Source organism: Bactrocera latifrons, unplaced genomic scaffold (assembly GCF_001853355.1).
Source record: "Bactrocera latifrons isolate USDA-ARS-PBARC rearing strain unplaced genomic scaffold, ASM185335v1 scaffold_161, whole genome shotgun sequence".
In the NCBI taxonomy this organism is placed as follows: domain Eukaryota; kingdom Metazoa; phylum Arthropoda; class Insecta; order Diptera; family Tephritidae; genus Bactrocera; species Bactrocera latifrons.
This window is the reverse complement of record NW_017535086.1, coordinates 310960-335343: the sequence shown is the minus strand read 5'-3', so window position 1 is coordinate 335343 and position 24384 is coordinate 310960. Positions and strand designations below refer to the sequence as shown.

The 24384-nt window shown below is 36.6% G+C and overlaps 1 protein-coding gene and 2 non-coding genes across 3 annotated transcripts; 1 reads left to right on the top strand and 2 right to left on the bottom strand.

Moving 5' to 3' along the window:
* Window positions 1-11855: 11855 nt before the first annotated feature.
* Trnaa-agc lies at window positions 11856-11928 on the bottom strand. Its single transcript has one exon. It is a non-coding gene; the product is annotated as a tRNA-Ala (tRNA).
* A 5618-nt stretch (window positions 11929-17546) lies between these two features.
* On the bottom strand, window positions 17547-22799 carry LOC108966481. Its single transcript, XM_018929411.1, has 4 exons — window positions 22705-22799; window positions 18178-18395; window positions 18005-18109; window positions 17547-17938 (listed from the first exon to the last, which is right to left on the bottom strand). Exons 1-4 carry the CDS (start codon window positions 22797-22799, stop codon window positions 17547-17549), a joined length of 810 nt encoding a protein of 269 aa, XP_018784956.1.
* Trnaa-agc lies at window positions 21698-21770 on the top strand. Its single transcript has one exon. It is a non-coding gene; the product is annotated as a tRNA-Ala (tRNA).
* Window positions 22800-24384: the final 1585 nt, after the last annotated feature.

The window sequence follows — 24384 nt, the reverse complement described above, 5'->3', positions numbered from 1 at the left end:
GTGGGCCCACAATCCCTGCGCCAATTCCCTCCGACCAACTTTAAGCTTATGATCCAGCTCTTAAGATCATTCCTGCGGCAAATATTCTTGTGCTAGTATGCAACTCTAAAGAAATCAAGTACTTATTTTTAATAAATTTTTTCAATAAAATGCGTATATGACAATCCTGGTTTTGTGCATATGAAATCAACAATTATTTCTTGAAGGAAAATCAAAGTAATCATTAAACTCTTAATACAATTAGTTCTATATTCCTTAAATTGCCATAAAAATTTAAAAATTTAAAAACTTACAAAAATAAGTTCACTTTCTTAGTTTAGGATCATTCACAATGCGTAACCTTCTGTCTAAATTACTTTACATAGCTTAAGAAATAGGGAATTTTTCTTAAGCAATTACGTAAGAGCTGGATACGGACCTTTACATGAAAATTAAGATTAAACAAGAATAGTGTAAAAACAGTTATTTCGTCAATGAAATAGTCAATGAAAAGCTGCAATATGCGAGTTCAGATCGGAGTATTATAGCACAGAACCACCAAAAACCAAGGGAAAGTAGTTTTCATAACCTTTCGCTATACGTAATATAAACATATAAAGTTTTCTTTTAGGGATATTATAGATTCGGTGTAGAAAAGTTAACGTTATTTTTTGTTTTTTTCTTTTTGATTTTACGCTCGTATTATCTAATAACTTGTTCTCATGCCAGTTTATACTAAGTACTTTTTTCGAGGTTTTTTTGGAGTCGTGTCAAGCTGTCATGTTATTTTTGTTCAATATTGGCATTTCATAATTGAAATATTCTTACGAAAATTCCCATTCTGTAAATAATGTGTTTCACGCGCTTCCCTCAACTTATGATTAACGATTTACATAACCGATCTACTGAACGTATTATTCGCAACACCATCACCTACCTTGAAACCCAGCCTTCGACCGAATAAACCACGTCTAGCACGCCATGGCCGTTATCACGCCATTATATATCGACCATTTGATGTCTGGAATTAAAACTCGTAATCTCGGCGACACCTGGTTGCAACAAAACGACCCCTCTTCCCATACATCGCATCAATCAATGACTTTATTGAGGGAACTCTTCGATGAGCAGATAATAATTTCTGTTTTTGGCCGGTCAAGGTGTTACCGAGATCATGTGATATCACACCTTTTAACTTTTTCCTGTGGGCATCTAAAGTCTAAAGTCTATGCAGACAACAACGCTTCGATTCAGGCTTCGGAGCAAAACATCATGCGTGTCATTCGCCGAACGAGTCATCGAAAATTGAACTCAACGAGATTATCTGAAAAAAACAAAAACAAATAAACATTCCTCATTAAATTTGAAGTTTCTGTTTTTTTTTTTCTTTAAGTAGGAAACTGCGAAATGGATTACCCTTTAGTACCAACTCATCAAACATTCTCTGCACCTTAGTTGAAGTGCTTCATAACTGATTTTGATAGTCGATTTTTTAAAGATTCACGAAACGTAATGCCCCAAAAATTACTTGTTAAATCTATATTTAATTTTATTGGTAAGTAGATCAACAATAAGCGTCCGTCGTTTTTCAATGCTTTAAATGCAATCCTTATGCCAAACACAAACACTGCCAACACGTGTCACTCCAAAACAAACGCACACAAACGAAGCCATAAAAGAATTACTACTACAAATGGGAAAAAATTTCAAGAGGATTAAATAAATCCCAAATCTGATAAGGATTTATTGCAATTACAGCCCACTTCAGCGAACGCAAATGCCTTCAATGCCATGCCACATGCACCATATGTGTATATGCATGTATGTATGTAATGCATATAAGAGTAAATATAAACACCAATGGAACCGCACAACAAAAGCAGTGACATACTTATGTGTTATATAAACCAACAAACGCCATTGTCGCCAACCATGCGAACTAATGTGACTAAACATATTCTTTTTATACCAGACCAAGCAGCTGGATTACTATATATGTATGTAAGTATGTGCAGTTACTCACATAAATTTGTATATACACATACATATGTATTAACAGCTATTTAAGCAACATTTGTGGTCTCCCTTGTTTTTAATATTATCTATATTCCAATGCTAAACCGGGAGGGGTTGGTAAAGAGTCATCGTTATATTGAGGACAAACTCCAGTTGACATCTGACCATATCAAAATAATGGCAAGGAATTTTTATTTAAGTAACTGTATCCCCACAATATCTCCAAGAAAAAAATAAAAATACAGTTACAAGAACATTGCGGGAAGATAAACGCAAAATACCTACGAAACATTCGAAGACATTAAATAGTTGGACGCAGGTCGGAAGAAGGTGAAAGAAAAGTATAGGCACTCTAACATACGTATCCGCACTCATTAATATTGTATTTGCACTGAGGATTTATTAAACGTCAAATGACCGGATCAGTCGCGCTAAGAAGAAGCACTAACAAACAGGCGACCAGGCGTCATAATAAATGCGCAATTGTGTGTTTAATGGTTCCGTAAATATGGCGATACCACCAGTCAAGTGTACATACTTAGACATAGTTAGAAAGCTTCGATTTAGGTAAAAATATGCAGGGTTTTGTTCGACAACTTGTTGCCCTTTGGAAGATAATTTCATAATTTTCAAAAATCATTCGACATATGTAGATAGGGATAGGTAAAAATAAGGTGTTAGGGCCACTTTTGGGTTATATCTTCATTCAAACTATCCAATTTTTGACACTACAGATTCAAATTAAAAGTTTGGCCTTGGGGCAGTTCATAATAGCTGATTCCCTGACATAAAGGAAACCAATTTTAAAGAAAATCTTGGCTTGTTCATTAATTGCGCCAGTTCACCGCAATTCTTCGATCACGGCTGCTTTCACTTGACATTGACGTAAGTGAACCACTTTTTATCACCAATAACCAACGGTTTCAGATCGATTTTGTTTCAATTAAGCAGTTTTTTGCATTAACTCATGTGGCACCCATTCATATAGCGAGCGTATTGTGTCCGGCCTTATTAAACGGGTTGCAAACAACATTTTGTACAATGTTTAGCTACGGAGCTATCGGAAGTGCTTATAAAGGGTGATCCTTAGAAGTACTTTTTTCACCAAGGAAAGAATTATGCCTAAACAAAATTTACAAACCGTTCAACTTTATTACAAAAATTAACGTTTGATAAAAAATATGAACTGAGCCTACCATTCGTAACACCATTACTCATCTTGAGATCAAGTATTCATCGCTCAACCTTCCCAAGCAACTTGACTTCGCTCTGTGGGCTCTTGAGAAGTTCCAAGAGAATCCGATGTTTTCTTCAGGGACGAAGCTCATGTCTGACTCAATGGATAAGTAAACAAACAAAATTGCCGCATTTGGGACGAAGAGCAACCTGAAGAGCTTCAATAACTGCCATTTCATCCAGTAAAAACAACGGTATGGGGTGGCTTGTGGGCTAGTGGAATTATCGGTCCATATTTCTTCAAAATATATGCCGGTGAAAACGTAACCGTCAATGGCGACCGTTATCGCCATGACAACTGACTGTTTGATGCCTGAAATTAAAGCTTGTGACCTCGGCGATATTTAGTTTCAACAAGACGGTGCCAAGGAATGTTTTTTCGAATGATAATAAACATTCTCCATTTAAAGTATATTTTTTTAATTTTTTTTTTTATGAATTATGATTAATGAACTATACCATCATTTTGGTCAACGGTAAACGATTCACACCGAATTATGTTAAGACTTAAGGAAAAGCTGCTGGAATTGTAGCATTATTAAAAAAAACACAATACGAAAAATAATACAATCCAACTTAATTCTCAAGTAAGGTCTGATTTCGGAACTGATCATCACGTACACTACTGGAACTGGCATTTCGGTCAACGATAAATGTTACAGAGAGATGATAAATAGAGAGAGGTTTATCTTGATTACATCTGGTTCCAACAAGAAAAAAAATTTACGGATTCGATTATTTCATGAAATTGTGACATTGAATTTCCTCCAAGAACTTTGATTTAACACCATTATAATACTTCTTATGTGCTCACTTGAGGTCATTGATCTTTAGCATTGTTGTGCGTGCTATTCATGACATATTATATTATGCTATATGACTTGATTTAAGGAAAAAAAGTACTCGAAAATTGGCTTCATCGAACTCGTTCCTGCAAAAGAAGTTGTGAAGGCCATTTGATTGATGTCGTATTCAAAATTTAATAGTATCGATTGTGCTTTACATATCAATTCAACCATATGAATCTTATTGGAGTACCCTTTATAAGTAGTATTAGCTTCTGCTGGAGATACAGTTGTCTTTGAGTATATATTTATATGTACATACCATACATAAGTTCTCACCTATTAATTATTTCGCAGCCAACCGTATACAACTTAGAGCGATCCTCTATGGCTTTTGTACGGCGAAACAAATGGTTCTACGCCTACAACAAAGGTAAAATCACACACTAAATATATAATCAGTTCCCCACCAACGATTGTGTACGAGTATATGCATCGGTATTCCATTCATGAAATGCCTCAACAATTGTATTTATTTATTAGCTTGTCTTCAGCGAACCATCGCAAATACCGTGACTTGCAATGCTAGCTCTCCGATTGCTTTTTAGGCTACCTTGGCATTGCAGTGCCGCGTGCGGTTTGCCAATTTCTTTTCTCTCAAATTGAGCTGTCAACTCGGGCGTACATTATTGCGAGCTTCTAAAAGCTAGTGATTCGGGATCATGTCAATATTGTTGTTTTATTTTGGTTTCTGCTCCGCCGGTTCTTTTTTACTATTCTTGTTGTTGGTCATTGTGTATTCTATTGTAGTTAGGCGGCATTCTCATTTAGTGTTTGTCACTTGTAGCGCTTGTAATTGTTAAACTATAGTCGTGTGACAAATTAACACTCAACAATTTATTGCCCATCTCTCGTACGTGTCGTATTACCAGTCTTGCCAATCCACTGATGAAGATCTATGCTCGATTTCTGAAGATAAACGAGTATTTTTGCACAAATGTGACAATCGGTTTCCGCTTAATTTCATTCGGTTAACTTACAGGCTGTTGCTTCGGTATTACCTTAGGGTAGTCTTTGAGCTTGTAAGTTTACTTGCTAATCAGAAATGCTTGTAATGTATGTGAATATCCAGATTAAATGGCAATGAAATTGAATCATACATATTTCTAGAGAGATTCAGTACAAGACCGAGTGGTACAAAAATAACCAGTCTGATTTTAATCCGAACTTTTTTAATGAGCTCAAGGCTCCTAACTTTACACAATTGGATGGATACGTTTCAAGGGTGGAAAGAAATTTATAGATCTTATTACAAGGGCTGAAATGAAATTCAAAATATATTGCCTGAAAAATATAAGAATATAGAATTAGTGGAGAATATGCATTTAAGATGCACACACACAAATGCCTAAAGAAAATAGTTCTTGGCGAAGAAATTAAATATTTTCATATAGAAGGATTTTTTCAGAACGATGCTACAAAAGTAGTCCGGGAGTCGCATCAATCCACGCCATATTATTTCTTGCTCATTTGACATTTTTCTTTAGTAAGGTTTGCCACTTTATCATGGAAAGATGTAGGATCCAGCAACGAGTCGAAATTATAAAAATTTATTACCGAAATTCGAAGTCAGTAGCCTCAACTTTAAGGGCGCAACGTTCAATTTATGGTCGTCATAATCGTCCGTTGAGATCAACAATTGAGTACAAAATATTTTCCAGTAAGACAATGAAGTGCCCGTAGTGTAGAGAGTATTGCTGCCAATAGCCCATCAATTGAGAACGACCCAGACTCTCACATGTCGTTCTCAAGCGTTGGACATCTCTGTGACGTCGTTGTGGTGAACTTTGCGAAAAGATCTTGACCTATATCCTTACAAGATCAAATTCACGCAAGTACTAAAGCGCTTGATCGCCAGAATCGTCGTATGTTCGTGAATTGGGCTAAGCAACAACTTGAAAATGATCCGGATTTTCATCGGGATGTCAACTTTAGCAATGAGGCTCATTTCTGGTCAAGCAGCAATCTACACGGTCGCCATGAGTAACCATTACATCACGAACAAATTAAGGTTTGGAGCGGTTACCGTATTACTTCCGTGATGATGAAGACCGACGCGTTAATGTGAATGGGAATCACTACCGCTCAATGATAACCAAATATTTTTGGCCCGAATTGGATGATATGGTCTTGGACAAAGTGTGGTTCCAACAGAACGGTGCCGCAAACTACACAGCGTTTGTCACAATCGATTTATTGAAAACCAAGTTTGGTGAACGTGTTAACTCACAAAATGGCTCAGTCAATTGGCCGCCTCGGTCGTGTGATTTGAAGCCGTTAGACTATTTACTGTGGGGCAACGTCTAGTCTATGGTCTATGCCAGCAACGATTGATGAACTTCGTAGGAATATCGAACATGAAATAGCAGCACTATCGGACGAGCCATGCGAAAGAAATCAAGTTCCACATAATGACATCGAATATTTATTTTATTAAAAAAACTTTGGTGTTCTTTGTAACTCTTATTGAAAAACGCGTTATATTCTTAATTTTAGCATGATGTTATTGACGACCAAACGTCAACCAACAAATAACTTGGCCGGATGCATAATTGTAACTGATAGAAGTCTTTCTATCAACCTTATTTTCTTCCTAAAAGCTCGGTAATCGCAATGAGTTGTACTAAAAGGTCTGTTGTAAAACTTCATACAGACGAACCCTCTGATTTGGTTTAAAACAGAAAGCAGATCAATATGACCTATTTGACCATAAAGACAAAATAAGCGAGAAAAAGTTTAACAAGGTCAAGTACAGTATATTTTTAGACTACCACCGATCTCCAAATTAAATTCAATTCTTTGGGAAATACTTTAGTTGAAAACAGTGATACCCGTGTTTTGAGAAAATTTCTACACATTTCTGCACGCTTGGTTTGCTGAGTCTTTCCTCTAATGTTAAGCGAAGCGTGGCCGAATGAATGCCTAGAGCCTAGTATATGGTATATGTGCCCTGCGTAAGGCAGGGTACTTACCAGTGAGACTTTTTAAAACATAACATTATAACAATGTTAACTTACCAGTTTTCGATGAGAGTTAACAAAAGGATTTATTCGGAGATATGTACTCTTAATCTCTTCTCACAGAGTCTTTCATAGTTTGGTTATAAAGATTTTTTCCGAAAGGCATCCCTTATTTCCATTTATACCCCCGTTTTTCCTTTTCTCAACTACTGAATCTCATGACACGGGGATCACTGACTTGGATGTAAGCGAATTCAAACAAGGTCTTGAAGTAATTTCTACCGATGTCGGACACTATAAGCTGCAGGTCGTCCGTTACTCAAAGGAGATTTCAATGATTTTGTGTTGGCCAGAACACCGGAGGCTAAGGACCACTAGCCATATTTAGGCTCACTGCCACCCAAATTACTTTAAAATTTTTGGTATAATTCACTTGTGATGCCATGTAACTAGTTCGTGAAAAAAAACTCCCTCTAACCTCAAAAGGAGACAATTTAATTTCCGTCACTTAGTTTATACACCAAGCAACAACAAAAAACAGATCTAACACATATAGAAAATCAAAAAAAAACAATATGTGATTTTGCAATCTAACATTTTACCACACATTCATGCTTCACTTGACTTTTGACCAACACAGAATCATGACTGCTACACACACACATCTACACACTAACTTTTGTACGCTTATGAATAGCATGCTGTTCTCAGATTAGCGATTGGTGTTGCCGTCTCAAAGGGCAGCGGCGAAAGCGTTGGGCCAATATGAGGCGAAAGCAAAGTGTTTCGATTGAGGAAATCGAGCGAACAAGTGGCAAATTTGTAAACGGATATGTGTGTGCTTATTAAGGTGGAACTTAAATGTGGGAAGGATATTAAATTTTTTGTTTTCCAAAAATTAAATCATACTGCTACACTATTACAGACAAAATTATTGTTTATAAATTGGTTCTTCGCACTAAAATGAATGTCTGATTTCAAAACTCTGCAAAAATTGGTAATTCGATTCTTGTTTTTGGAAGAAAAATCGAACAGGGAAATAAAAAGCACTTAAATCCTCAAAGCGTTAATTTTCTACTTCCATTGCGATCGTCAAAAATTGGTTAAGTTAAACGTGGTCGCATGTCGGTATTTGAACGATCGTGATCTCATGTTGCAGATCGCCGATTGAAGATGTAGAAGTTAGTTGAGACAGTAGTCTTGTCGAAAAACCACTTAGGTTATACTCGTATACGCTATGAAATATTATATTAGGCATGAGAAAACTTTAGGCGCGATGAATTCCATGTTTGCACATTGTGGATAAAAAGCGTAAACGTGAAATCCCATTGGATGTAGCCTGCGTCGCTATATAAACGGTATTCGTTAGAGCTTCGCTTAGTGACCGCCGACAAAGCATGTGTCTGGTACACACCATATACTAAGAAACAGTAGAAACAGTCTTCTTCACAGAGATTCACAGATATTATATAATCTAGATTGGGTGGAGAAAGGCAGTATCACACTTTACGACTTTACTATACCTAATTATTTTTTGGACACATTTAACCCCGAATCGCAGACATATTCTTTAGATTTGGCCTGCGCGAATTCTTCTGGTTTCCAAACTTGAAAATATCACTTTTCGAGCAGAAAATTTTAACAAAGACACTCTCCCAAGCAGTTCTGCCGAGATGTTTTCGCAGAAGCTTTTCCTCGATGACGTCGACGAACAGTACACCGACAAGACCTCGAACGCAATAAATTTCAAACACACGCCATCAACACCCTCGCCGACTCCCTCCTTTGTTCCGAGAATTTACAGTGACCTTTGCATAACTTTGTTCTGGACACTATATCAGAATAATAAGAATAAATCACCATTTTCAAATATTTTCTTTAGTCGACTTTATACTTGCCGAACTATTTTTGGAGTATAACAGAGTCGGTTGAAATTTTTTTTGGATAACAGAAAATTAAATATTTTTGTTCTTTATAGAATAGGAGTTTAGAGAGGTTCTCAGGGAGAACCTTTCTTCGCTCTTTGAATGTGTTCAAACATTTCTATTTAACATCTCAGATCTTTTTCAGGATGGAGCCATGTGTAAAATTTCATGCAAGTGAGCAAAGTTCTCTGAGCGTCATTCACTTGGGAGAGGCCAGAAACGATTATTTTACATATGGCTCAAGCAGGTCACGACTTCCTGTCTTAAACCAAGTATTCTCGGCATAGCCACAAAACATCTGTTTGAAAGCGAGCTAAAGTGAAAAGACGAAACATCCCTCCTGAGAGTTTTACGCTAAGTTTGGGACCCGTCATGTAAAAAACACCCACAAATAAAATGAAGAAAACAGCCTTGCACTGTTGTAAACTCGGCTGTAACCAAGTAAGCGCTATCTACGACAATAAAGCAGAAGAAGATTTTTAGAATTTTGCTTTTTTTTTTTAAGAACCACCCCAATGTAAATGTATGTGGGAATATTTTAAAACACTACAAACTACTACTTGATCTACTTTTACTCAGGAGGTGTGTGTGCGTTGTATGTAGAAATGCAGTAGCCAGCCAGGCACTTCAATGAGCATGTTGCGTCGAGCGTCGAGCGTCGTGCGGAATTAAAAAATGACTGCTTTTCAAAGTTTTCAACTGCTTTAAAGCGTGTTAAAAGCCACACACAAACGCACCACCGAGTGCGGTTGAGTATGGGAACTTAACTGTGCGTGTGAATTCTCGCACACATACACACACCGACAAACACTTCTTGTAGCGCCTAAGCAAGTGACTTGCTTGCGGTTTAGCTCCGTATCGGCCGAGTTGTGTCGGCAATATTTATGACCCGCCTGGGTACAGCAACACGCCTGCCATCACACACCAATTTAAAGCCAACACTGAAGTAGGCATAACACTGGTGGGCGTACGTGCGTGTGCGTATGTGTGAGTGCAAGTGTGCGGGGCAGCCACAGTTGTATTTGCTAGTGGCGTGACCTGATATCGAATTACTTCAGTTTTAGTTTCCTTTCGAATTGGAAAATGACTACATGACTGCGCTATTAGCGCCAATACAAAATTCTAAAGGCACACACACTCACACATATATACGAGTCTACGAAAACGTCGTTGTGCTTTTGTGTGTGTGTGCGTGATTGGGTAGCAAAATCAAAGGGCGTTTCTGGCCTATCGCCTCGCAGTGCAAGAATTTTAGCGGCCGCACGCATACAACCCAACTAATGCACACATACTCATGCATGTGTATATTCACTGATGATTTCTAATATTGTATGGCCCACGGAATCGGTTATGTTTATTTTATCAAGTAAGTAAATTGATTTGATTTCCGCCTAACAGGTGATTTCCGTAACACATTTTCGAAGTGATTGGCTTGGGTGTTGATGCGTGCTTGCATACACTTGTACACATGTGAGTGTGAGTGTGTAGGTATTTGTGTAAATATTGACCTACTATAAATATGTCTAACTTTATATGTTTGAGCGCTCGTGAGTGCTGCGTTGTGATTGAATTTTTTATGCGGTGCTGAATTACTTATTGCTTCGCATTATTAATATTTTAGTGTGTTTGGTAGGGATTTGTTTTTGTTTTTTTAGATTATGTTCTGTTGAATATAAAATAAGTGCAATGCATTGACGCTCTGCTAGAAATAGACAAATTCATTACATAAATTGAACTCACGGACCATGGCAGTGCGATATCTATACTTCGACGACTTTAGCGCGAAACACCGTAATGAAAAAAAACCAACTTTTACAACAGCTATTCATATGCATCCACATAGTTCTACTTCTATTATGGCCTGTTTCAACAACTGATCAGTTATTCACCATGCCAAATCGTTGAAAAGACCCGGAAAAAAGGATAGACAAACACCACCACTTCGTCGTTTTCAAAACTGCTTTCGATAGCGCGAAAAGCAGCTGCCTTTATGCGTACCTTTATGCCTGAATTTGCTATGTCTGAATGACGTTTACTATGAATGAATGACGTTGAGCAATAGCAACAAGGTGAAGGATCGGGAATGACCTCTCTGAACCATTCGATACCAAATGAGGTTTCAGACAATCGTGCGACTTTTTCAATATACTGCTGGAGAAAACAAATCGAGCTGCAGAACTCTATGAGAACTGATGACAAACGTCGTTGATATTGATATCGTTGGCCACAACAACCGCCCCCTTAGTTCTGCTTTTCTCTAAACTGGGTAAGGAAGCGAAGCAAATGGGTATGATAGTGAACGAGGACAAGACGAAATATCTACTGTCAGCAAACAAACAGTCGTCGCACTCGCAACTAAGCCCACACGTCACTATTGAAAGTCGTAACTTCGAAGTAGTAGATAATTTCGTCTATGTTGGAACCAGTATCACCACCAGCAATAATGTCAGCTTCGAAATCTAAGGCAGAAAAACTGTTGCCAACAGGTGCTACATCGGGCTAAGTAGGCAATTTAGAAGTAAAGTCCTCTCTCGACGAACAAAAACCAAACTCTATAAGTCACATATTATTCCCGTCCTGCATATGGTGCAAAGGCTTGGACGATGACAACAACTGATGAGTAAAAGTTGCGAGTTTTCGAGAGAAAAGTGCTGCGAAAGATCTATAGCCACGCCAGTAAAAAAGAAGAAGAAGAAGAAAAAGACTTCTTATAACGTTCTAATGAAACAAGATGTTAAGGATATTGTCTCTATCGAATTCGCATTAACAAATATGGTGGAAAAAAACATTTAGACAGTCTCTTGTTTATTATGGTGGAGAGGACAAGATGGCCTATAAACACGGAGCAAGATCGCTACTCCATTGTTAAGAAACAAAATAATTTCCTACCCAATTGGAGATGCGGGGCATCGATCCCCGTACCTCTCACATGCTAAGCGAGCGCTCTACCATCTGAGCTACATCCCCCGTTAGTTTTTAATAAGCTATTTGCTTATTCCATTAAAATGTATTTTTTGCTTATTTTACAAATCTTTAGCCAATATACATTTCTTGGTAATGCGTTAACTAAAATGCAGTTACCGTTGCTGTATTCGAAGCGAATATAATTGAAAGAGTACAGCGACATTTACCAATATTTTGGTTTAAACATTTTGATCACGAAGCACTTTTACCGACTAATGGTAAAACAACGAAAGCATTACAATGAACACACTCTTTTTATTTTAGGCCTACACCTAAGCGATTATATCTGATAGTTGGATCAGTTTAAATAACCAACAAAGGAAAAACTTCTCAATTTCGATGAAACTAACTTTTCTGAAACCAATAATTAAACCAGCCGTATCCATGAGGCATTCAAACAATTTCGAAAATTAACTTTTTGTAGCAGATGCAACTCTGCGCACACACTCAATACAAAGAAATCCGAACTTCAAACTATCAAACTCTCTGGCTCCATCATCAACCAATGAATTATGCAGTTAAAGTTTAAATTTATTCAAAGGAACACTGCTTAGCTTATTTAAACTACTTCTTAATTTTTATGAAATATTCGTTAATTATTTTAACCATCTCCATAATCTAATATTACTTGGTTTCAATCCTTTTTATTTCACACGTTCTTATCCACTTTTAAAAGATCACCACCATTTGCATCGATATCATCGTAATCTTCCCATATGTATTCGATAGTTGGTACACCAATCTCATTTACAGGATTCAGGAAATAATTACAGTCACAGTTATAAGGATGTTGCAAGTTGAAACTGTTATAAGCAGGCGAATGCGGTGGCCAAGAGAAATGAGGATATCTGCGAAAGGGCGGCAGCATTTTCATTCGATTACGGCGTGCCTTCAACAATTTTCTCCTCAACTCTGGTAAATCCTCAATGCTGACAGCTGACATTTCATTAGATTTTGTTAGACTATGTGCCACCTCCTTCAAAATTGCCGAATTCAATAATGCTTCACTGTGCGGAATGTCTGCACAGTCAAGTGTCTTAAGATTCGCTGAAGAACGTTGCTGATTTATAGGCTGCTGAGTTTTTAGACCGCCGTTTAGTATTCCATTAGCTCGCTCTGATTCCAACTCGGATTCTATGCCGGAGTTAGAGAGCGGTAACGTTGGGTGGAGTTCTATAATGAAAGAAAAAATAATGATTTTGTACAACAAATCTGCTAAGTAACTAAGTAATGAACTGAATCAGTTTTGATATAAAACATATCATAGTCAAATATTTTGCATCAAAGACCATAAAACAATGTTTTGCACGAAAAAAAAATTTTATATAAATTTAGAATAGAATGACCGATATACCTATATAAATGATCAGCATGACGAGCTAAGTCGAGAAGGGTTCGAACCCTTCCCCCAGTCTTTGAGATGTCGAACTCCACATTTTTTGTAACGGCCGATATAGCATATAATTACCTTACAAACTGATCGATCGTTATCATTATGACCATCATTGACTTTTATGGAAGACCTTTTCATTTGACAAAATATCTTTACGAAATTTGACATGGGTTACTGCCTAAGGCAATGATGCAATCCCGTCTTCCGGCCTTATACCAAGCATACTGTAAGTAACCAAAAAACACTCGTTTGAAGACGGTTAAACTGGTGTTGAGCAATACCAAAAGCTCCGTCAGGATCGGAAAGGGCCTCTCCGAGCCATTCAATACCAAAAGAGGTTTCGGACATTGCGACTCCGTATCGTCCGACTTCTTCAATCTACTCTTGGAGAAAGTAAACCAACAGTCGTCGCATTCGTGACTTGGCTTCCACGTCATAACTTCGGTGTCGTAAATAATGTCATCTATCTTGGAACCGGTATTAACACAAACAATAGTATCACCCTCGAAATCTAACGCAGAATAACTGCTCCTTCAGACTGAATAGACATTTGAGAAGTAAAGTCCTCTCTCTCCGCACAATGTCTCAACTCTATAAGTCACTCATTATTCCCGTTATCATGTATTCTGCAGAGGCATGGACGATGAGTTTTCGAGACAAAGGTTCTGCGGAAGATTTATGGTCCTTTGCGCATTGGTCACATCGAATACCGCAGTCAATGGAACAATGAGCTCTACAAGATTTACGACAACATTGACATAGCGCAGCGAATAAGTAGACAGCGGCTACGCTGGCTATGCCATGTCGTTCGATTGGATAAAGCCACTCCAGCTCAGAGAGTATTCGACGCAGTACCCAATTACCAGTAACTTCTATCCAAAATTTTGTTTTACGCTAAATCGGCTTATGATTATTTTTCATGAGTAACCAAAAGCGGGTGGCCTTTGCTGTCACATAAAGCAGTTAATGTACGAAATATCAATTATGAGATAAAATGTGGGCTTATATAAATCTATTTGGACTTAAGCTAAGCTTTTATATACTAGTATATTTTTTATGTATAGTAGCTTACTTGATAATAGATCCTTTAATCCCTCCTTAAAACGTTTTCGCGCTTCCGGATCATCATTTCTAGCAGGAATAATTTTCGATTCTAAAAAATTAATAACGGTTTTCAAAACATTAAATTCTACGGCTTTTTACAATTATCATTTCACTCACTTTCTTGCTGCTTAACTCCATTACGCACTTTCACATCCGACTGCACAGCCAACAACATTCGATGCTTATGATCGTAAACTTTACCGTTATGCTCGCTTTCCGATTCATGCACAACCTCGGTGTTATTCGGTAAAGGCAAAACAAAGCTCGTTTCATTGGATTGTGAATCTGATTGGGGACTTCTCTTTGCTGGTCTTGCGGAGTTCTTCACGGTTGGTGCGTCGGTAGTGGCAGCGACGGGTTGCCACTTGGCCGGCTGCAGCAGTCTTGGAGCAGCAAAATTAGAGCGCACGCAAAGGCAACACAAAACGCAGACAAAATGAATCACTTTCATACTGGTAATTTATATCGCGAAGACTTCTAATATTTTCTAACAACAATTCACACCCGAATTAACAATTATTGTTAGCTGCTGGCGCACGTCTTAAGTCAACACCAACTTGCACTAGCTTCTTTGCTGACAATGTAACAATTGGCGTCTTGACTCTGCTATTTATGACGATCTATGAAAATTGCATACGTGATGTGTTGGCGATTTTCTAAACTAAAGTTTGACTTATGTAAAATAAGATGTTGATTAACAGTTAAGTCAATGGCCGGAATGGGTTTCTTTACTGCTTGCAGATAGTTCTTTGTATCTCTGCTCTTATGTAAAAACCAAAATTATAAATGAAAGCTTATTATAATGTCTTCTAACCACCTACCAGTTTGGCAAATGCTTCACAAAGAGAAATACTGTCAACTCATGTACTCACCTTGGAAATGAGTAATCTCAATTTTTCCCTTTTATTTACTTCCTTATTTTGGTTGACACGATTTTAATACAAGTACATATAAGTATATAATTTATATATTATTCAAATTTAATAGGGAATGTTTATTATGGAAAATGTCTAACGGTATGATATCACCCGATCTTGGTGGCAAAACAATCATCCTAAAACGAGAAATTATCTGCTCACCAAAATGTTCTCTCAATAAGCTCATTGATTGATGCGATGTGTGAGAAGTGGGGACGTCTTGTTGAAAATAAATGTCCCCGAGATCATCAGCTTAAATTTCAGGTATCAAATAATCGGTTATCATGACGCGTTTACAGTTACGTTCTCTCCGGCATCATTTTTGAAGAAATATGGGCCGATGATTCCAGCAGTGCACAAACCATACTAAAGCGTTTTTCAAAATGCGGCATTTCTGCTTGTTTACATATCCATTGAGCCAGAAATTGGCCTCATCGCTGAACATAATTTGGCTCGAAAACGTCGTATCTTCTTTGAACTTTGCAAAAGCCCATAAAGCAAAGCGGTGTCGCCTCAGAAGGTCAAGCGGTTTCAGTTCTTGCACAAGCTGTATTTTATATTTTGGTGCCTTAATTTAAGATCGTTCCATACGCCAGTCCGAGTTACTGCAAATGGTGCCGGGGAAGGTGTTGCGAATAGTACGCTTAGTAGGGCGATAATGTTGGCCATAAGTTGAGAGAAGTGGTTCATTCTTTTTAGACCAAGATCTCGTACGATGTACATTCTTGTAAATAAACACTTTTCGTCGCCAGTAACAAATCGCTTCAAAAATGGGTTACCTCTTTGACATTTAATAAGCAAATCGCAGTCGTTAATGCAACGAAGCAAATTTCGTTCTGTAAGAACATGAGGAATTCATATGTAAAGCTTAGAATTTCAAGTGTTTTTGTATGATCACGTCAGACAGTTTTAATCTTTCAGCAATCTTTCGATTTATTATTCGACGTTTTGCATCAATCAACGGCATCATTTTATTCACATTGGCTTCAAGAGTATTTCCAATGATCTATTCTCAAGATCGAAATTGCCGAAACAAAAATTTTTTAAACAAATTTTGACATTGGTGGTCCGTCAAAGCACGGTCTTCTCAATTCAAATCACATAATTTTCGAATTGCTTGAACTGCATTTTTCCCATTTTGATAGTGAAACAATAAAATAGATCTACAATAGAGCACTAAACAAAATGTTTTCCAAATAATAAGACAAAAAGCCTTCTTATATCAGCTGTTCAAATATAAATGTATATAACAGTAAAGCGGTGATGTGTGAAGTTGGCTGCGATAAAATTCAATAAGATCAGCTGTTGACATCACATGAAACTACTTAGTGAACGACCCAGTGGATAAGTATATATAATGGAATAGTAACCCTCAAACTTTTCAATACCAATTTTGTAGTACGATTTCTCCTTTGCTTCGAAATAGGCCTCAGTTTCGACGATCACCCCTTTTTTCGTTGAAAATTTCTTCCATTTTTTTGAAATCTGAGAACAGTAAGTCACTGGAGGCCAGATCTAGAGAATACGGTGGATGCGAATGCAACTCGAAGCCCAATTCATGGATTTTTGCCATCGTTTTAACTGAGTTGTGCCACGAACAACAATGAAAAGATAGAGTCATGTTTCATCCATCATCCCATATCGTTGTAAAAACTCGTTTTCGTGAATGATATGATGTACACATGCAGTTGAGTGCCAGCTATCTCTACATACAAAATTATTTTGTGTACTTTTTTAATGTTTTCTTTAGTAGCAACCTCTTTTGGCCACTGCGTTTAACGTCTTCGGTGCTCATTACACCACTTCTAATTAGCATACCAATCTTTAATGGTTGATTTTCCTGGAGCAGTGCCCGGAAACTATTTAGGTCTGACTAAAAGTCATGTGGATCTAGTTCTAGTAGCTGTCGAAGAACATGTCAATTGATCTGTTAATAGCATGTTTAGCATATGATTTTATAATTATTTTTATACCTTAGACTAGGGATGTCCCACCCAGACACCCAGGATACCCAGAAGGAATTGTCGGATGCCCTCTAAGATATATATGTATATAAATGATCAGCATATAGCTTTATATTTATTTAATATTTGTAAAAACAATTATATAATAATTTTTATACATTTTATGATTATATACCATAAATAGGCATCAAAATCGAATGAATATTATACACATGCATATATGTAATGTACAGTTTATATCCATTAATTCTCTTCAGAGCTAAAATTTGACCAATCATTATCAAATGCTGAGTCATGCTCATAGTCTAAGTGCCGAAAATTACTCAAAGAAAGCGGCAACTGCTGAGATTTTTTAGCCGAACCTGTTCTCTGTTTCGATCGTTGACGCTGTCGTGTATTTTTTGACGAACGCGTTCGTGAATACCCCGTGTTACTTTTAATTGGTTCGCTACGTTGCCGCTTTTGGTTGTCAGGTAAAGTTCCCATTAAAACTATGCGTTCATCTTCGATATTCTCGCATAAAATCGGTTCGATATAAGTAATCGGTTTACGTTGCTCCTTACGTATGAGCCATGGAAATGTGGGCGGCACAAATTGAGGCACAATATTCACACACTTTTTCGAGGGTTGGAGTTCTGTAGGGATTTCGGAGAAATTTACACTCACAATTGTTTAAAAATTAATCAGTTAGAATCACTTACTCTTCAAAATTTCCTTGAGCATCGTTGCATCGATCGTTAATGTGTCGTTTGAAGACTGATCATCCGCATTATTTGAAATAGTTGAGGATTGCCCTATATCAAAAGCTTTTTCGAAAAGTTTTCATATATTTTGTTGTTGTAATTTAGAAAAAAAAAATTAAACAACCACTTACCTTGTTGTGGATCCTTAATGTGGCGTACATTCACGTCCGAAAGGACAACCAGCAGTATCTTATGCTTCTGATCATAGATGCTGGTGATATTGCTATTGGAGGCGCTGTTATTTACTGTTGCATTGTTGACCAATGGCACTGAGAGCGTTGTGGTCACAGTTGGCGGTAATATTGTTGTAGATGTCCCACGCTCATCTGTAGAAGGTCCAAGCCTCTTCCTACTTGCAACAACAAAAAAGCTCCCGTAGAGACAAAAAACGCCAAATAAAACAAAAATTGCTTTCATGTCGGTTCAAAAAAACTAAAGTTAGTTGTAAAATTCGGAAACAAAATTAGAAACGCCTCACTTTAATGTTGCAACAAATGATTCTTTCAATTAAATTGCAATTTGCTGCTCACACTTTGGCTATTTATAATTTATTTTCGGTTTCTAATACGTGATTTGTATTAGACTTGAGAAAATGTGCTATTATGTAAACCAGCGTCTTGATAATTGCGCTGTCAATGGCCTGCGTGGTGTGAGTAAGAGCTCGTTTTTGTTGCAAACACTTTTTGCTTACATTTACTTTTTTTACATTTTTTTTTTATTATGAAACAAAAAGGTAAAAAAATCTTGATATACATATGTATATAGAAATATACTTAATTGCACGCAGTTCAAATAATATATGCATACAGTGGTATTCACACTGTGTCCACAAAGTTTGTACACACACTGCCTTTCCATCTGTTGGTAGGCAAGCTTTAAAAGCTTTTATAAAGAGCGCAATAGAGTTTTCAAACTTTTTCAACCCAACAAACAATGAAATGAAACGATTGTTAATCGGTTAAAAAGAGCAAAGTGCTATATAACCAATTTATATATAGTACATATATTATATATAGTCAAATATATAATGCTGTGAGCGAAATTTAAATATGTGAGTATATTTGAGAATAAATAATCATATTGTATTACAGAAGGTTTCAAGCCCGCGGCATACCCCCAGAGGTGTTCTAAGCCTTCAGTTTTTTTTTTTTTTTTACCGAAGCTGCTCATTTCTCGGAACCGCAAATATCGAAACACTATGTCATATAGCTGCCATACAAACTAAACGATCTACATAAATCATTTCCTTGAATGGATAACATTTTTATTTGAAAGATAGATTATTTTCCATTAAAACTGACTATCAATAAAAGATCTCTTCATATACCAATTTTTAAATTGTCGTGCCTTTTAGGTTAGGTTATATGGCTGATCTCCAAGATCCTTTAAGAAACTAAGCTAATCTCAACTGGATCGCAAATAGTTTTGGCTTTGATATCGTTAAGATCGCTAGATTTTTTAACGTTACCGCCTGGATGATGATATAACATATAAAAGAAGAAGGTGAGATGCAGTCAATCTATTAGTAACTGCTTTAATTACCAAGTTCATTAGCGTTTCATTAACCTGCAGTTCCGCTGTAAGCAAGCACCATGAAGTAACCTGTTGGAGTTAAAGGTGAGACTAGCAATTCGAGCACAAAGTTAATGAGCTCAAAACTAATATCACCGAACTGCTATCGGCATCGATAGTCTTAATGATTCTGAAAAATGCGATTTACCGCAACAACCAGCCCAAAAGTTAACCGAAATCCGATAATTGTGCTGTTCATTGAATATTAAAAGCAAAAAAAAATATTGATTTTTTAGTTTTATTGCGATCACCTTATGTTACATACAGATATTATATACTCGTATATAAATACTCACAGTATGGCACCTAAGCAATTGCGCAATTCAAGTATTAAAGCTTGGAAAAATATATCAAAATACATGCAGAGTAATGTTTGTATGTGTGAGTGTTTTGGCCTCTTTTTTTACGAACAAACTTATCAAAAAAAATCCGCTAATCAATTGTTGTCAGCCAACGGCGTAGCTACCGCCGTATTTGCCGTATCAATTATACGGGGCCCCCAAAGTGTGTAAGGAAAAAGAATAAAAACTTTCTAATTTATTTTATTTTACAAATGACAAAATTCTATAAAACAATTCCTTTTTTTCCCGCCTTAAGCGTGCGTTCAAAAGTTGGCAACACTCTACATCGTTATGGCGGGCTGCGGGACTTCCCCGTTTTACTTACTTCACTTAGCGGGAAATCCCCGGGAATACTTCATCGATATCGCGATGTACGTGTACGTTGTTGTACTTTGCATTGGATGTTAAACCACGGAGTGCAGTGCACTGTTTTTACGCGCTTTATATATGTAAATGTGCATGACATTGTAATTCAGTACAAACAATATTGTTCTTCTGGTTTAGCAGTATTAGTAGCGATTTGTTAAAGAAATGAGTGAAAGGAAAAGAAAATTTTCAGAGCGGCGCTGAGAAAAGAAAAATTAAACAGAAAAGTCATAAAAAAAGTGCACAAAATTTCTTTATTTTTTCAGAGACAAGATACTGTGAGTGATTTTAAATAGAATGTGCCAATTAAGAAATCAGAATTCATTTAATAGTTTGTTAAATGAATCCAAAGATTTAGCAAAGGAGTGGTTGGTAACAACTGTTTTTAAAAACAGTAGGCGAAAGATAACGAAGCGTTTTTTTGATGAGTTATCACAAGATGAGAGAATTTCCGATCCGGAATCCAATTTCAAAGTCAATGTATACTATTGCTGTTTAGATATATTAATTTCCCAAACTAAAGAAAGATTTCAGAGCCTTTGCAACCTGAGTAGTATATTCGAAATATTACAACCGGAGAAACTCCTATCTTCTTCAAGCGAAGAGATATTAAACGCTTCCGGAAAACTGTCTGCTAAATACAGTAAAGACATTTCACTTAATCTTTGTGACCAATTAAAGGCTCTAAAAACATGCTTAAATTCTGAAATTATAAAAATGTATTCCATTAAAGAACTCATTGAATTATTGCTAGTAAAATTCAATAGTCTTGCATCCAGTTTTCCCGATGTAATCACAGCATGCTTCTTATTCTTGACCCTTCCAGTTACAAACGCAACGGCAGAAAGAAGTTTTTCAAAATTAAAACTAATAAAAAATTACTTAAGAACTTCGATGGGACAATTGCTGTCTCTTATACACATCTCAAGAACGGCTGTCAGACATCTCACTATTGTCCATAGAGGCAGAAACTTTAGAAAAACTAAAATCATCATCAGCCATAAATGATTTAATAAATCAGTTTGCCGAAAAAAAGGGAAGGAGAGTGAATATTTAAAATTCGATTTTTATTTGTAAAATGGTTAAATTATGTGATAAATAAATATTTCTTTTCACAATATTTTGTTTCCTTTGTGAAAAATCTTTACCTCCATATAAGGGCCTCCAAAAAAATTTTTATACGGGGCCCCGACAAGGCACGCTACGCCACTGTTGTCAGCATTAAAAACTCGAACATGTCACGCATAAATAATCAGTTTCGCATTGCGTCAACAATAGTTGGCCCAAGCAAATCCCTACATACAAACATACATACGTATTTTTCAAAGGTAACATGATCAAAGAATAACCATAAAAAAATGATGTTTTGTATGGGGATGTAGCTCAGATGGTAGAGCGCTCGCTTAGCATGTGAGAGGTACGGGGATCGATGCCCCGCATCTCCAATTGATATTTAAATGTTTTCGATACGAAAATCCTTTAAAGGATAAAGAAGGAAGGTGTTTATGCTTTTATGGGACCGTGACCTTCGTAAATAAAAGGTTGAGTTTTGGAAAAATTGTAAATGTGGTTAAATCAGAATGACTCTTATTATTTGTTACTAGCCCACGGTCTAGGATTTTTAACAAATTATTTTTTAAGTTATTAGTACACTTTAGAGCCCTAAAAATATTTCTCTATTGATATATTGACAAAATAGGAAAACATATTTACGGTGTGGTATTCAGAGCTTTTACTTAATGATGAATATATCTGTAATTAGTGATGCGAAACTGCTTTCCAAAGGAGTCAAGGCCTACCTTTACACCCAATAACTCTAGAACAATAGATAATTTTTTATGGATTTGACGGAATTCGCGTTTGCAAAACAAGAGGCCAAAAGAACCCGTTGTAAAACACCCAGGTAAAATAGCGATCCCAAATAGAGTAACCATCACCAAACCCATATTCGAAATCGAGTATTTGAGATGCAAATATGAATGAAATTTACGGTGGAAAACTTCTTAAGCCTACTTATTGAAACCAGCAGTGAAACATCTCGACATGAGCAGGAACTCTCCATCCCAAATGATGGACTTACTCTTAAACTACGTGGCGTTGAAGAAGTTCGCATAGCACAGCTTCCTACCTCCATAATATTGAAGAAAACACATGTAACGACCGACATTAATGTCCTTTCAAGCTTGCTTCCTGAGCGATTATATAAATGGTCCAACTTTATCAAAGGCGCCTTTCAACTATAACACTAGGGCTTGTAGGAAAATCGACAACTAATTAGATATTTGCCAAGTGCTACAACTTTTACAAGACCTCTTTAGAAAACTGTTAATAGGCAACACCGCCACAATCTGAATATTGGAGACTTAATTTTTGACTTACCTGACGTATCCTCGCTTCACAAATTGTACTAGATTCAAACCACTAAGTGAATCGATTTCATTTCCAGGACTAAGACGAGTATGTCCTTGTGCCATTTACTACAGTGGCGCAAATTTCATGTGGGTTCCGTGGTAGGATAGTGATTCCGAACTAACGTAGGGTAAACCTCCTTAACATCACATATAAGCCATGTCTGAATGTGGTATCCCCGAATTAATACGGCTGTGTAAATTCACTTTGAGCAATACCAAAATATCGAGATATCAAGATCGGGAAGGACCTCTCCGAGCCATTCGTTTAAAACGACTTTAGCAACTTTAGCCAACAGGTGCTTCGGACAAAGTAGGCAATTGAGAAGTAAAGTCCTCTCTCAGCGAACAAAAACAAAACTCTATWAGTCACTTATTATTCCCGTCTTGCTATATGGGAATAATGCAGAGGCTTGGACGATGACAACTTATGATGCGTCGGCGTTAAGAGCTTTCTATAAAAAAGTTCTGTGAAAGATTTAAGGTCCTTTGCGCATTGGCAATGGCAATACCGCAGTCGATGGAACGATGAGCTGCACAAGATATCCATACTACATTGACATAGTTCAGCGAATTAAAAGGCAGCGACTACGCTGGCTAGGTCATGCAGAAGCAGAGAAAGAGGAACCCCTGGCTACACTTGGTGTCTCCAATTAGCGCCAAGCAGCGAAAAGGAACATCAGCTGGCGCGCTACTGTTAACTCCCCTATAACCGCGTAAAAACAAAAAACAAATGAGTTTTGAGTTTTTCATGTTTTTTATTGCATTTTTTATAGATTTTTTACGTTTTTTTACACTTTTAAGTTTTTTAACATTTTTTTGTGTAGTTTTTTTTTTTAGTTAGTTAATTTTTTTTTTACTGTATTAAGCCTTTATAAGAATTTGTATTTGTTTGGGTTTTTTGTTGTTTTTTTTTTCGTTTAAATTAATTTATAATTAGAACTATCACTTTTAGGTAAACTTACATACAATAATATTAAAAAAAATATATATATGTATGTTTATCTACTATATATATATGTACATATATATGAATATAGTACAACATAAAAAGTTATATAAGTTTCCATTTAAACGCAATAGGAATAATAAGTGTGTATTAAACATTTAAAGAAATATATATATATATATGTGTGTGTATGTAACTAAGGAAGCAAAATACATAATATATWATATATTAATGTATATATAAAAGAAAACACTACAACAAAATGTAACTGTTAGTTAGTGTGTGTGTGTTTTTAGCTTTGCATTTATTTTTTCAACTTTTTGGTTTAAATAATTTTTGTTTTTCGTTATTTTTCGCTATGTTTTGATAGGAAAACAAACGGTACCTGCTGTTGGGTGTGCTCACATACATATGTGCGATTCCTTTGCTTATATATGCTATAATTAATTTGCCGAACTGCGCGCATCTATGGCCTGCTGTGTGGGTGGACGTGGCAGCGGGCAGCCAAAAGACCGAGGCAACAAGTGCTGTGCGGTGCCAAAGCTCGACCAACAGCGAGGCCAGCCGCGCTGTGCGACAGTGTTGGCTGTTTTCTTCATTTAATTTTTAATAATTTTTATTTATTAATTTATATTTTTTTTTACTCATTTTCGCATATTCTTTCGTGTATGTTGTTATTCGGTTAATTTTGTGTGGGTCTGA

Excerpts from the sequence above, each read along its gene's own strand:
- LOC108966481 (XM_018929411.1), bottom strand. The coding sequence starts at position 22,799 with ATGGCACAAGGACATACTCGTCTTAGTCCTGGAAATGAAATCGATTCA. Across the intron at positions 18,110-18,177 it reads CATTAAGGATCCACAACAAG|CTTTTGATATAGGGCAATCC; the intron begins GTAAGTGGTTGT and ends TTTTCGAAAAAG. Across the intron at positions 17,939-18,004 it reads GCTCAAGGAAATTTTGAAGA|AACTCCAACCCTCGAAAAAG; the intron begins GTAAGTGATTCT and ends AAATCCCTACAG.